General features: G+C 34.5%; 1 protein-coding gene across 7 annotated transcripts in view; it reads left to right on the plus strand.

The window, feature by feature from the left end:
• Positions 1 to 12,893, plus strand: part of CFTR (CF transmembrane conductance regulator) — a 210,937-nt gene that overhangs the window by 67,107 nt on the left and 130,937 nt on the right. For all 7 annotated transcript variants that reach the window (XM_036010839.1, XM_028525739.2, XM_036010838.1 and 4 more), the window contains 2 exons: positions 6,241 to 6,423; positions 9,193 to 9,384. In XM_036010839.1, the coding sequence (XP_035866732.1) occupies positions 6,241 to 6,423; positions 9,193 to 9,384 (375 nt within the window). The remainder of the gene's footprint in view (positions 1 to 6,240; positions 6,424 to 9,192; positions 9,385 to 12,893) is intronic.

The raw sequence follows: 12,893 nt of genomic DNA on the forward strand, positions 1-12,893 counted from the left end.
ATGTAGCTGTCCAGATCTCCCAAAACCATTTGTTGAAGAGGCTATTTTTACTCCATTTTATAGTTCAGCCCCCTTTGTTGAGTATTATTTAGCCATAGAGACAATGTTTATTTCTGGGCTCTCTATTCTGTTCCATTGATTTATATGTCTGTTCTTATACCAGTACCAGAGTGTTTTGATTACCATACCTTGAGGTCAGGTATGGTGATCCCTCCTAATTTGTTCTTCTTTCCAAAAATTGCTGTGTCTATTCAGGGTCATTTATGATTCCATATACATTTTTGAAATGTTTGTTCCATATCTCTGAAATAGGTCATTGGTATTTTAATAGGTATTACATTGAATCTATAAATTGTTTTGGGTAGTATGGACATTTTGATGATGTTCATTCTTCCAATCCATGAATATGATATGCTTCCATTTATTTGTGTCTTCCTTAATTTCTTTCTTCAGTGTTGTATCATTTTCTGATGCAGGTTTTTTATTTCCTTGGTTAGAATTATTCTTAGGTACTTTATTTTCCTTGTTGCTATAGCAAATGGAAGTTTTTATTCTGATTTCTGTTTCTGACATTTCATTGTTTGTGTACAAAAATGCTTTTGATTTCTGAATATTGACTTTGTATCCTGCTACTGCTTTGCCAAATTCACTTATTAAGTCAAGTAGTTTTTTGGTGGAATAGGGTTTTCAATGTACAATATCATGTCATCTGCAAACAATGACAGTTTTACTCCCTCCTTTATAATTTGGATGCCTTTTATATCTTCTTGGTCTGATCACTGTGGCTAGGACTTCTAAAACTCTGTTGAATACAAGTGGTGAAAGCAGATATCCTTGTCTTGTTCCCAGTCTTAGTGGAAAAGCTTTCAGATTTTTCCTGTTGAGTATGATGTTGGCTGTAGGTTTTTCATCTATGGCCTTTATTATGTTGAGGTATGTTCCCTTTACTCCCACCTTGCTGAGTGTTTTTATCATAAATAGGTGCTGTACCTTATCAAATGCTTTTTCTACTTCTATTAATATGATCACATGATTTTCTCTTTCGTTTTGTTTATGTGATGTATTACATTTATTGTAGCCATCCTTACATCCCTGGGATGAATCCCAATTGATCATGGTGTATGATCTTTTTGAGTTATTGCTAGATTCGGCTTGCCAATATTTTGTTGAAGATTTCAACATCTATATTCATCAGCGGTATTGGCCCATAATTTTATTACTTAGTTGTATATTTGTCTGGTTTGGGGATTAGGATGACTCTGGCCATATAAAAAGAGTTTGGGTGTCTTCCTTCTTCTTAGATTTTTTGAAATAGTCTGAGAGGATAGAGGTTAGCTCTTCCTTAAAGGTTTTGTAAAATTCTGCTGTGAAACATCTGGTCCAGGGCTTTTGTGTGATGGGAGTTTTTAAATTACTGCTTCAGTTTCACTAGCTGTTATCAGTCTGTTCAGGTTTTCTGCTTTTTCTTTATTTAGTTTGGAAATATTATATTTTTCTAGAAATTGTCCATTTCACCCAAATTTTCAAATTTCTTGGCATATAGTTGTTCATAACAATTTCGTACAACACGTTGTATTGCTGTGGTATGAGTTGTAATTGATCCTCTTTCATTTCTGATTTTCTTTATTTAGGTCCTCTCCCTTTTTTTGATGAATCTTGTTAAAGAATTGTCAATTTTGTTTATCTTTTCAAAAAATGAGCTCTTGGATTTATAGATGCTTTGAACTGTTCTTTTAGCCTCTATCTATGTCATTTAATTCTGTTCTGATCTTGATTATTTCCCTCCTTCTACTTGATATGGGCTTTGTTGTTGTTTCTCCAGTTCTTGTAGGTGTAGGGTTAGGTTTGAAATGTTTTTATCTTTCTTAGGTAGGCCTGTGTTGCTATGAACTTCCCTCTGAAGACTGCCTTTACTGTGTCCCATAGGCTCTGGGCTGTTATGTGTGTATTTTCATTTGTTCCAGAAATGTTTTTATTTCTTCCTTGATCTAATTATTAAACAATTTATTGTTTATTAGCATGCTATTCAGTCTCCATGAGATTGAATATTTTTTAGTTTTTCTCTTGAGGTTGGTTTCTAGTTTAAAGCCCTTGTGGCCTGGTAAAATGTTTGATATGATTTCAGTTTTCTTGAATTTGTTGAGACTTATTTTGCGTCCTATCATGTGGTCTATGTTTGAAACTGTTCCATGTGCATTTGAAAAGAATGTGTATTTTGCTTCTTTGGGAAATCAGGTTCTCTATATATATCAGTTAAATTAATTTGATCTGATGTGTCATTCAGGTCCACAATATCCTTGTTCATGTTTTGTTCAGAAGATCTGTCCATTGTTGACAGTGGGATGTTAAAGTTCCCTACTACAAGTATGTTGCTGTCAATATCTTTCTTGAAGTCCTCCAAGATTTTCCTTATATATATGGATGCTCCTATACTGGGTGCCTATATTTTTACAATATTTATGTCTTGATGGACTCTTGCCTTGGGTATTATGAAGTGTGGGTATTATGGCCTTTGTTTTGAGGTCTGTTTCATCTGATGTAAGTATGACTACCTGGCCTTTTTTTCCTGTCCATTTGCTTCGAATATTTTTTCCAACCCTTCACTTTCAGTCTGTGTAGGTCTTTTGTTTAGAGATGGGTCTCTTGTAGGCAGCGTATGTGTGGGTCATGTTTTCTTATCCATTGAGCTACCCTATGCCTATTGGTTGGAGCATTTAATCCATTTAAATTAAAGGTTATTATTGATAGATACTTACTCATTTTTCCTCTTTGTACCCTACCTACAACCAATGAGTTAAGAGTGATAAAGGTGGAGAGAGCACATGGGTATTTTAAGAGTGGGATAGAAGGATGTGAGATTACCATTGACAAGAAAATTTGTTCTGTGTGTGGATGGGGGAGAAATTATAAGAGTGCAGAATGGAAACAAGTTGTAGCAAGAGAGAAAACAAAATTTGAAATGAAAATAATGAGAGGAAAGAAGAAGGTAAAATGGGGTAAGAGAAGGGAAGGGCAAAATATGTAAATTGAAATAAACTCTAGTATAAAATGTAGTGACTTAATATGTACAAAGTTGCTGGACAAGAAATGAATGTTAAAAAGCTATGCAGGAAAGAAAATACCACAAATCATGGAGAAGACCACAGTGGATTTCATCTCTGTAGCCTCTAGTATTTACCAGTGTTTTTTTCTTTCTGGATCTGCCTCTGGTGATGTCAGATGTTGACCCTGTCTGACCTTAGGCAGCCAGTTCAAGACTTTCAGGGATCTACTGTCTGTGGCTGTCTCCTTTGGTTGTTAATCTAGTCAGCCTGCACACAGCACTCAGGTTTATCTACTGTAGGGCAGGGCAGAATCTGTCCTGGGGTCAGGGTTATCGTTTCCCCTTAGGCTGCTGCTGCTTAGAGGAGAGTGATCTGCCTGAGATGATGACTGCTGCCATATGGGGGATGATTTAGCACCAGAATCCCAGTGCCTACTCTCTCAGTTCTCTCCCTAAGGTTTCTGTCCCCAGTCTCTCCTCAAGGGTCTCCAGCCCACTCTGCCCCTGCCTTTGCCAGAGCTCAGGTTAACTGGCTGCAAATTAAAATTTGCGCATTGGGCCTTTAAATGGCCCTTTGTATCTCTAGCTGTCCACCTCTGGCATAGAATAACACTGCCGCTTTTATCTGCTGGATGTTACCTGTGTACTTTTTGGGTTCTGGTGCTCTAGGCTGGGAATCTTAACTTAGGGTTTAGATCCCATTCTTCTCAGGAGGATCCAGCTGGTTGCTTAATTATCCCTCCAGTGCTGCTGCCTGTGGGTGCCCAGCCAGCCCTCTTGAGTCTTCACCTCACTCTATACTAGTCAGGCTGAAGCTGATTCTTCTGTCTGTTCGAGGTTATAAGGCTTCTCTCTCACTAATGTTCAGTTGTTTGTTCCAGGTGATTTCTCCACAATTTAATTGTAATTCCAGATTGGTCCTGGAAGGAGGTTCATGTGACTTCTATTCACTCCTTCACCATCTTCCTACTAATGTGTTGTTTTAAGCCTAAATCATTGTGTGTGCAGATCCATCTTCCTAGAACACATACACTATTTCTTGGTTTTGTGAAATCCAATTTATATCCTTTACAGCCTAGTGTGTATATCATTTACTTGATCAAGCTCCAGCCTGAGTTGGTTTCTCTCTGTAATGTACTCCTATAGGACTTTGTATGGTTTTCAGTTGTAGCACTAAGCACATTGCAAAATTAACATTTATTCACATGTTATTCTCTCATGTTGGATTCTTGAAGTGGTCTTTAGCACAGAGATGATGCTCACCAAGCTTAATCTATTTTATAATTAAATGAATATGGGAACAACAGATGCCTTTTAATCATTTATAAACACTTAATTGCCTCCTTGGAATTTATTTTATTTTATTATTTTTAGAGAGGGAAAAAGAGGGAGAAAAAGGGAGAGAAACATCAATGTGTGAGAGAGACATCAATTGGTTGCCTCCCTCACATGTCCCAAGTGGGGACTGGGCCTGTAATCCAAGCATGTGCCCTGACTGGTAATTGAACTGGGGACACTTCAATCTGCAGGAAGATGCCCAACCAACTGAGCCACACTGGTCAGGGCCAACTCCCTACTTCTTAAAAGCTCTGCTTTTATTAGCCATCTATATCATAGGAGCTCAAAGCAGTGTTTATTTATTTACTTATTTATTTATTCATGTATAGAGAAGGGAAGGGAGAGAGAGAGAACATAATGTGAGAGAGAAACATGGATTGATTGCCTGTCATATGTGCCCTAACTGGGAACCAACCCTGCAATCCAGGCATGTGGCCCTGACCTGGAACTGAACAGGCAACCTTTCACTTTGCAGTGTGATGTCCCACCAACTGAGCCACACTGGTCAGGACAGCAATCTTCAAATTTAAAAGGATTTTGCAAAACTGTGTTCCTCTGACACATTTTTAAGTTGACATAAATTTTTCAACCTAAGTTTAAGTAATGGCAAAAGATGTAATTCTGGTTTATTATATATCTGTTAAATGGATTACTGTCAAAACTTGGGAGCCGCATTCTCAGTTTATTTGATTTATAGAAAATAAATGAATTTATGAAGTCATTTCTCATTGTCAAGCCAACCAGCTTCCTTTACCTTACCTTTTGCAACAGCATGGAGCAACCTGGAGACTTATGCTAAGTGAAATAAGCTAGTCAGTGAAAGACATACCATATGATCTCACTTATATATGGAATCTAATGAACTAAATAAATTGATAAAAATAGAAACAGAGGCATGGATACATGGAACGAACTGATAACTGTCCAAGGAGAAGGGGGAGGGAGGACTGGATGAAAGAAGGTGAATGGATTAGCCAAAGAACATACATGCATGACCCATAGACACAGACAACAGTGTGGTGATAGATAGAGGGAAGGGAAGTTGGGAGCTGGGTAGAGATGGGCAAAGGGGGTGAAAGTGGAGACTTCTGTAATAGTGTCAATAATAAAGATAAAGTAAAAAAATATGTAACTTTACAATTAAAATGCAAATAGTTAATATATATTAATTAATGAAATTATTGACAGTTAAGTAATCAAATAAGTAATTAAAACTCCTTATCCTTCAACTCTTTTCTGAAATCAATTGTAAGCTAGGTAAGACACGATTGATTGCCTTCTTGGATAAATGGGATTTATTCAAATCATCTGACAATGTTTTCACATTTATGTTTAGTAATAAGCACTTCAAGAAATAATTTCAGCTTTTCAGAGGAAGGTACTACCAACATGATAGAGTGGAAGTCAGATTTGGATTGTAATTCAACTCTAGCCTATTAGTTATGTGACTTTAGTCACTTAACCTCTCTAAATCATAGTCTACAGTTCTGAAAGAAAGGGATTATCAAATCTTACATTATATATTGTTATTATGCTGAGGATTAAATAATAATGTTTATGTATCCAGCCTATAAGAAAAGATGAATATGTCAATACTTTATATAGGCAGGTAGGTATATTTAATTTAATTTGATGGTGAGCCACAATCTAAGAAATTAAAACCATGTTTTTATTAAATGCTACAATTATAATTTTTCAAATGATTTGGATCATGTGCTCTAGAGATCGTGGGCCACATAATTACATGTTACAGTGTGTGGGTAATGGTCCATGTGCTTTTCAAACTCATCATACATAAGATAAATAACTATTGAAGATATCTGGAAAGCCTACTTTTTTATTTTCTATGTTTTTTACAGGGATTTGGGGAATTATTTGAGAATGCAAAACAAAACAATAAAAATAGAAACATTTCCAATAGTGATAACAGCCTCTTCTTCAGTAACTTCTCACTTCTTGGTACTCCTGTCCTGAAAGATATCAATTTCCAGATAGAAAGAGGACAGTTGTTGGCGATTGCTGGATCTACTGGAGCAGGCAAGGTAGTCTTTTTTATTCCTCACCATTAAGATCTTAATTTGGCATGCATTTCTTCTTTCCTTTTTTTTTTGTTTGTAGTGTAAAAAGATATTTTAGAGAAATTCTTATATTGGTATTAGGAGAATGCTTATGTGTAGTATTTCTTATAATGTAAATGATTCCACTGATAACATCCTGTAGCCCTTATTTCTTAATATTATATCCAGTGACTTTTTCTCCCACATCTTTAAATTTTGTATAGCACTCAGCATAGTGTCTCGTACATGGTGGGCATTTAATAAAACTTTATTGAACAAATGAACCATTCATATTATGAGTCTATGGCATATACATTTTTTCAGAACTGGTCCAAGGAAATCATGGCTCAGATTTTACTTCTGTAACCACATAGGCAAAAGGTCCCTATTTTGTTGATATTAGAATTTTAGAGAATGGACTCAGATTTGCTTATGATTTATTAAGAGAACAATTACTGAGTGGGATAGTTTTTTTAAAGGATATATACAGGAATGTTAATTTATTGAGTGTTAGTCATCCTGCCTGTCCACCCCCACTTCAAACACACACAGTCCATCTAACTTTTTCTAATAAGTTAGAAAGTGAGAACAGCTAAAGGCTTAAACTTCATTGTCAGGAGAAGAGAAGACTTTATAGTGATCTTCAAGGATATGAGCTATCATTTAGATAATGATAAAACACTTGTTCTCTTTAGGAAATAAATTTAAAGAACATGAAGGAATCAAATTAGAGGTGCAAATCAGAGCTGCAAATTTATTAAACATCTTTGGGAAAATTGTGTGTTTTTTTCTAATCTACATTAAGTATCTTTCATTTAGGAAATGTCCTTAAATGATTTTAATTAAGCAATATTGATGTAAGAATCTGCACCACTGGGTACTGAAGACTGGCTTGCCACATCTCCTCCAAGGTGTGGGGATTTTCAGTTCTTCTGTTATCCCCATCACAACTAAAACAGTTCTGTGGCCTTGCTGACACCCCCCAACACCACATAGTCTCCATCACTCATCCTGACCATGCTCTGGTATTAAGCTTTAGCTTGGTTACAAAAACTGAGAATTAAATGTCTAGAATAAGCTGTTAGCTTCTGCTTTTGCTTATTTTTTAAATAAAATACATTGTCTTCAAAGTTTAATTAATATGTTTGTAGTTTATGTATATTTATATATTTAATGATGTTTTCATTTAACTTCATATCCCTCAAAATACCAAAATATTGATAACTATATATAAATATATAAATTGCATATTTATTTTTGTATATGTGTATATAAGTATGTATGTGTATATATATTTATGTTTTTTTAATGTAAAAGAATATAATTTAATGATATTGATACATTATATTAAATTATAAGGACTCAGTAATTTTAAAAAGTGAATCACTGGTACATAGATAAATAGATGAATCAGTGGAATAGAATTAAAGTTACCAAAATAGATCCAAATGCATAAAGGAATTCATATTTGGTAAAAGTAGCATCTAAAATCAGTGAGGAAAAATGGATTATTCAATAAATGGATTATCCATGTTGGACAACTGGACAGCCACTTGAAGGCAAACAAAAAATTGTATCCAAATCTCACATCATGAGCCTGATGAATTTGAAATAGATCAAACAATAAGTACAAAAATAAGATGATAGAATGCTTAAAGAAAACATCAGAGGATGCATAAACAAAAAGGAAAAAAAAAAACCATGGAGGAAAAAAGTCTTTCTATAACTGAAAGTCCAGAAGCCATAAAAGATAAATTAAATCACATTTTTTAAAAAAAGTGTATGCGGAAAATAAAAAAAAGTCACACTGAGGTAAATACATGCAATTTATATTGCACAAAGGACTGATCTCTCTCTAAATAAAGTGAACCTAAGATAAAAAAAAAACTATACAACCAGTTAGAAAAATGTATGTGAACAGATATTACACCAAAAATGAAAATAGAAGTGGTCTTTAACATATGAAAAGATATTGCACTTTATTCACCATAATAAGAGATTACATAAAAACATTTTGATAGAGCTACTTTGAGGATAGGTTGTTGGAAATCAAGGGCAGAAGCAAGGGGATGAGTTAAAAGGCTATTGTACTAATCCAGGCAAAGGACAGTGTTGGCCTAATCCTGGTAGTAATAGATTCAGAACATGCTTCCAGGAAAGATACAAGTAGTTAGAGAGATTGAACATGTCATCTGAGAAAAATGGAACACTCAAGGGTAAGTCCAAGGTTTTTGGACTGAGTAACTGGAAGGATGAAGGTTCCATTTATTGAGAATGTTATGGGAGAAACAGGTTTCGGTTACAGATTGATTTCGGAATGTTAACTTTAAGATACCTATTTGACATCCAAACAGAGATGTTATTTGGATAAATTTGGTTTGAAGGAAGTGGGGGCCAGCAGTGTGAAAGATATGGGGCTAAGTGAGATTCCAAGGGAGAAAATGTCGATAAGAAGAGAAAGCAGCCAAGGTACGAACCCAAGGGCATTCCAACTTTTAGAGGTTAGGTATGTATTTTTTTCCAGTGGTTATATTTATAATAATAATTTTATGTTTCATCTTTGGTCTTTTACTTTTCAGTTCACTGAAAGTGTACCAAAAACAGGAAGTGCTTAATAAATTTTGAATTGAATTAATTAGTATATAATATTTCAACATCAGAATACTTCTATTTAGGATGACATTTGGAAACAAGAACATTCAGAGAATGATTAGATCAAATAATTTAACTTAATAACAATGGTTTTATTTCTAGACCTCACTTCTAATGATGCTCATGGGAGAACTGGAGCCTTCTGAGGGCAAAATTAAGCACAGTGGAAGAATTTCATTCTGCTCTCAGTTTTCATGGATCATGCCTGGGACCATTAAAGAAAACATTATCTTTGGTATTTGCTATGATGAGTATAGATATAGGAGTGTCATCAAAGCATGCCAGCTAGAAGAGGTAAGTAATTATGTGAAGATTTTCTGATTATACATATGAAACCTTCAAACTGTCTAAATTATATATTGTTTCCTATTTAATCAGTCAGTCTACATATATTAATCAAGTTTTCACAAAAACATAAAGAAGGTATACTTTATTTTTAAAATGATGAACTTATTTGGTTAGAACAAAAGCTCTTTATAAAATGGTAAGAATTTTGTTTGCTCATTCATGAGAAAATGTCTTCAATTGACATTTATATGGCATGCATTTAAAAACAGATATTTCCAAATTATATAAGAGGATTTTAATAATTTTAAGAACATCATAGTCTAATGGAATGAGTGCTGCCCTACCAGTAGAGAATCAGAGATAAACTTGTGATTTTATCTTATTGTTCAACCTTCAACATATAACTGTATCATCTCTAGTGACTATAATGATCTGAAATGGTAGTTAAATGAAAATGATGCTGTTGACTTATTTCACAATATTGGGGAATGGGCTAATTATTTGGGAAATACATGAAGTATTTCAAGTGAAGTCAGTATATGGATCTTGTGCTATCTGATATATAAATTATATGATGGAAACTTCAATAATTATTGATGTAAATAATTATAGAGAATATATCATTATAAGGTTTTCAGAAGTATTTCCTGAATAGTGATCTTCATTCAGAATCACTTGTTCAATAGATGGCATTTGACAGTAGTAGATTTCTTTCAGTTACTTTTAATGAAAAACATTGCAGTGGGAATAAAATAAAGCAGAATACAGTGTATGGAAAGTGGAACATGGCTAATTGTGTAATAGATAGAAACTGCAGTTTTTCTAAAAGAGGACTACATGCTTGTGTAAATGGCTCTCTGTATATATGTGGACTCATTCAACAGTTTTTAAAAAGTTCTATTCTCTTGTTTTCCACACAACTTGAAAGTATAATGAAAATAAAAACTATCCTGAAAAAGTATTGGATTTACTTTGAAGAAGATGTTCTGCATTCCTCAAAAGCCCTTCTTCCAGAAAGAGTGTTTCACAACCTGGAGGTTGGAACACTCAGTAGATTTGTCATAAAAGGTCTGAGCATTCCTAGAGAACACAGATATTTGTGTGTGAGGGTACTGAGATGCAGCTGTGATAGTACCTTGTAAAATAAATCATGGGATTTACTTATTAGTGGAAAGGTGTTGGAAGGTTTCTGGTAGGCTTATGTTTTGCTTTGAATATAGCTTTTCCCATAGAAATAATATTATTTTGGTGGTGTGATTTCCCCAAGTAAGCCTATAAATGCCTCAACGCAAATATGGCATAGTTAAAATACTAGTAATAAATTCAGAGTTAACAGTCCCTTATACATATAATGAGCATATACTCAATTCTGAATACTGTGCTAGGTCTCGGAAATGCCAAGTTGAATAAGACATGGGCCATTTTCTAAAAGGTTTGTAGTACAGTGATCTGTGTTTCAATGAATAATTGTGTGGTATGTGAATTATAGCTTCATAAAGCTGTTAAAATAAGGAAAAAAATGATATGAGGAAGAACATATTATTGATTTTTTTTCTGACTCCATGGTCAGCTTTAATATGACTTTTAAAGTGTATAATTCAGTGTTTTTATTATATTCACAGGGTTGAACAACCATTACCATATTGTCAATCACTTTAAAAGAAACCCCATTAGCAACTGATTTTTATTTCTTCATACCTCCTTCGCCAGCCTTAAGCAAATTTCAGTCTTTAAAATTTTTCTATTCTGTATATTTCATGTAAATAGAATCATGTAATGTATGGTCTTTTGTGCCTTATAAACTTTTAAACTAGAAGAAGACAATATCTTTATGTTGAAAACATTTATTGAGACTTGATGTATTTTATGAAAATATAAATAAAACAAGGTCTATATACTTCAGAGGTTCATGGACCAGTAGGAGAAAAAAACATATTAATAAAAAACGTAATCTAATAGAAAAAAGAAAGAGGTGTTTCTATAGGAGTAAAAGGAGAAAGCTTGGGAATCAAGCTGGTTTTGTCTAATGTAAGGAATCACCTCCAGAGAAAGCAGAAGGCTAGTGACTACAAAATTCCAGTGGTGACAAGGGTGAAAATTATGGCCTTGTAGGAATTTTTTTATTAAGAACATTAGAGATTCCAGTAGAAAGATGATTGAGTTAATGGGAAAAAGTGGGAGATTGATGAGTGAATGGTCACTGTATTACTGACAAAAGAAAATGAAATAATAAATACAAGGTGCCTAACACAGCATCTAGTACAAGTTAGCCACTCAGTAACTATTAGCTCATTTCTACTACCTTTGTTTACTAGTATTTTAATTTTATTTTTCAATTGCAGTTTACATTCAATATGATTTTGTATTAGTTTCAGGTATATAACATAGTGATTAGATGATTATATACTTCACAGTGTCCCCCTGATATTTCCAGTACCCACCAGGCACCATAGATAGTTAATACAATATTATTCACTATATGCCATGTGTTGTACTTTATATCCCCATGACTATTATGTAACTGACATTTTGTACTTCTTCACCTTTTTCACCAGGTCCCCCTATCCCCCTCCCCTCTGGCAATCATCAGTTTGTTCTGCTATCTTTTGAGGTGGAGAATACTGCTAGAGAGTATGACATAAGACAAATGTGACTGAGAGTTAGTTCTTGTTAGTAAGTGACTACTATGGAAACAAGCTAGAGGTTGGTGTAATTAAGGAGAACCATGAAGCTAGAAAGTAATGAAAAACCATCAAAATGAATTTTGATGTGGACAAAGTAGTTATAAGAGAAAGCTGTAAAAGTAGTCATCTATAAATATGGTAGTTGTTGTTCATGACCCAATCAAAAGTTGGAGTATTCTGTGGAAGAAAACAGATGGCATTGATCCTGAAGGTTTAGAATGTAGGCACATTGGTTCCAGGCTCCAGAAATGGCAGTGGATTGGGAGGTGATTCCAGTGCCTATGTCCCTTTCAGACCCGAAACAGTACTGTGTGACTACCTTATGCCAGACACTGTTTACTGTGGTGGGAACAAGGTGGGTACAAAATGAAAAACATTTTTATCCCTTTTCTCACAGAACTTATAGGCTAGTCAGGGGAAAACATACAAAAAGAAACCACTTCAATATAATATAGTAAGTATTGGGTCAGAGGTACTCTCAGGGCAGTACAAAAGTCCAGTTGAGGGCTTTTAGCGTACCCAGTTGAGTAAAGATGGAAAAGGTATTCTAACTAGAGAAAATGTATGAGCAGAAAAATAGGACATAAAACCACTCATTTATAAAGTACAGGGGACCACAAGCCTCTTGATAGGATTATAGTGTGACTGGGGACAGTGACCGAGGAGGGATGAAGCTGGAAGGCTGTGTTTTGGGAGCCTTGTCTAACAGTCTCAGAAATTTGGTCTTGAGTAGCTTTAATTAGAAGTATGATTCAATCAGCTTTGTATTTTATATATATCACTTTGGTTGTATGTGAAGAGCAGACTTAAGCTGGACGTGATTTAAAGCTT

Source organism: Phyllostomus discolor, chromosome 10 (assembly GCF_004126475.2).
Source record: "Phyllostomus discolor isolate MPI-MPIP mPhyDis1 chromosome 10, mPhyDis1.pri.v3, whole genome shotgun sequence".
In the NCBI taxonomy this organism is placed as follows: Eukaryota; Metazoa; Chordata; class Mammalia; order Chiroptera; family Phyllostomidae; genus Phyllostomus; species Phyllostomus discolor.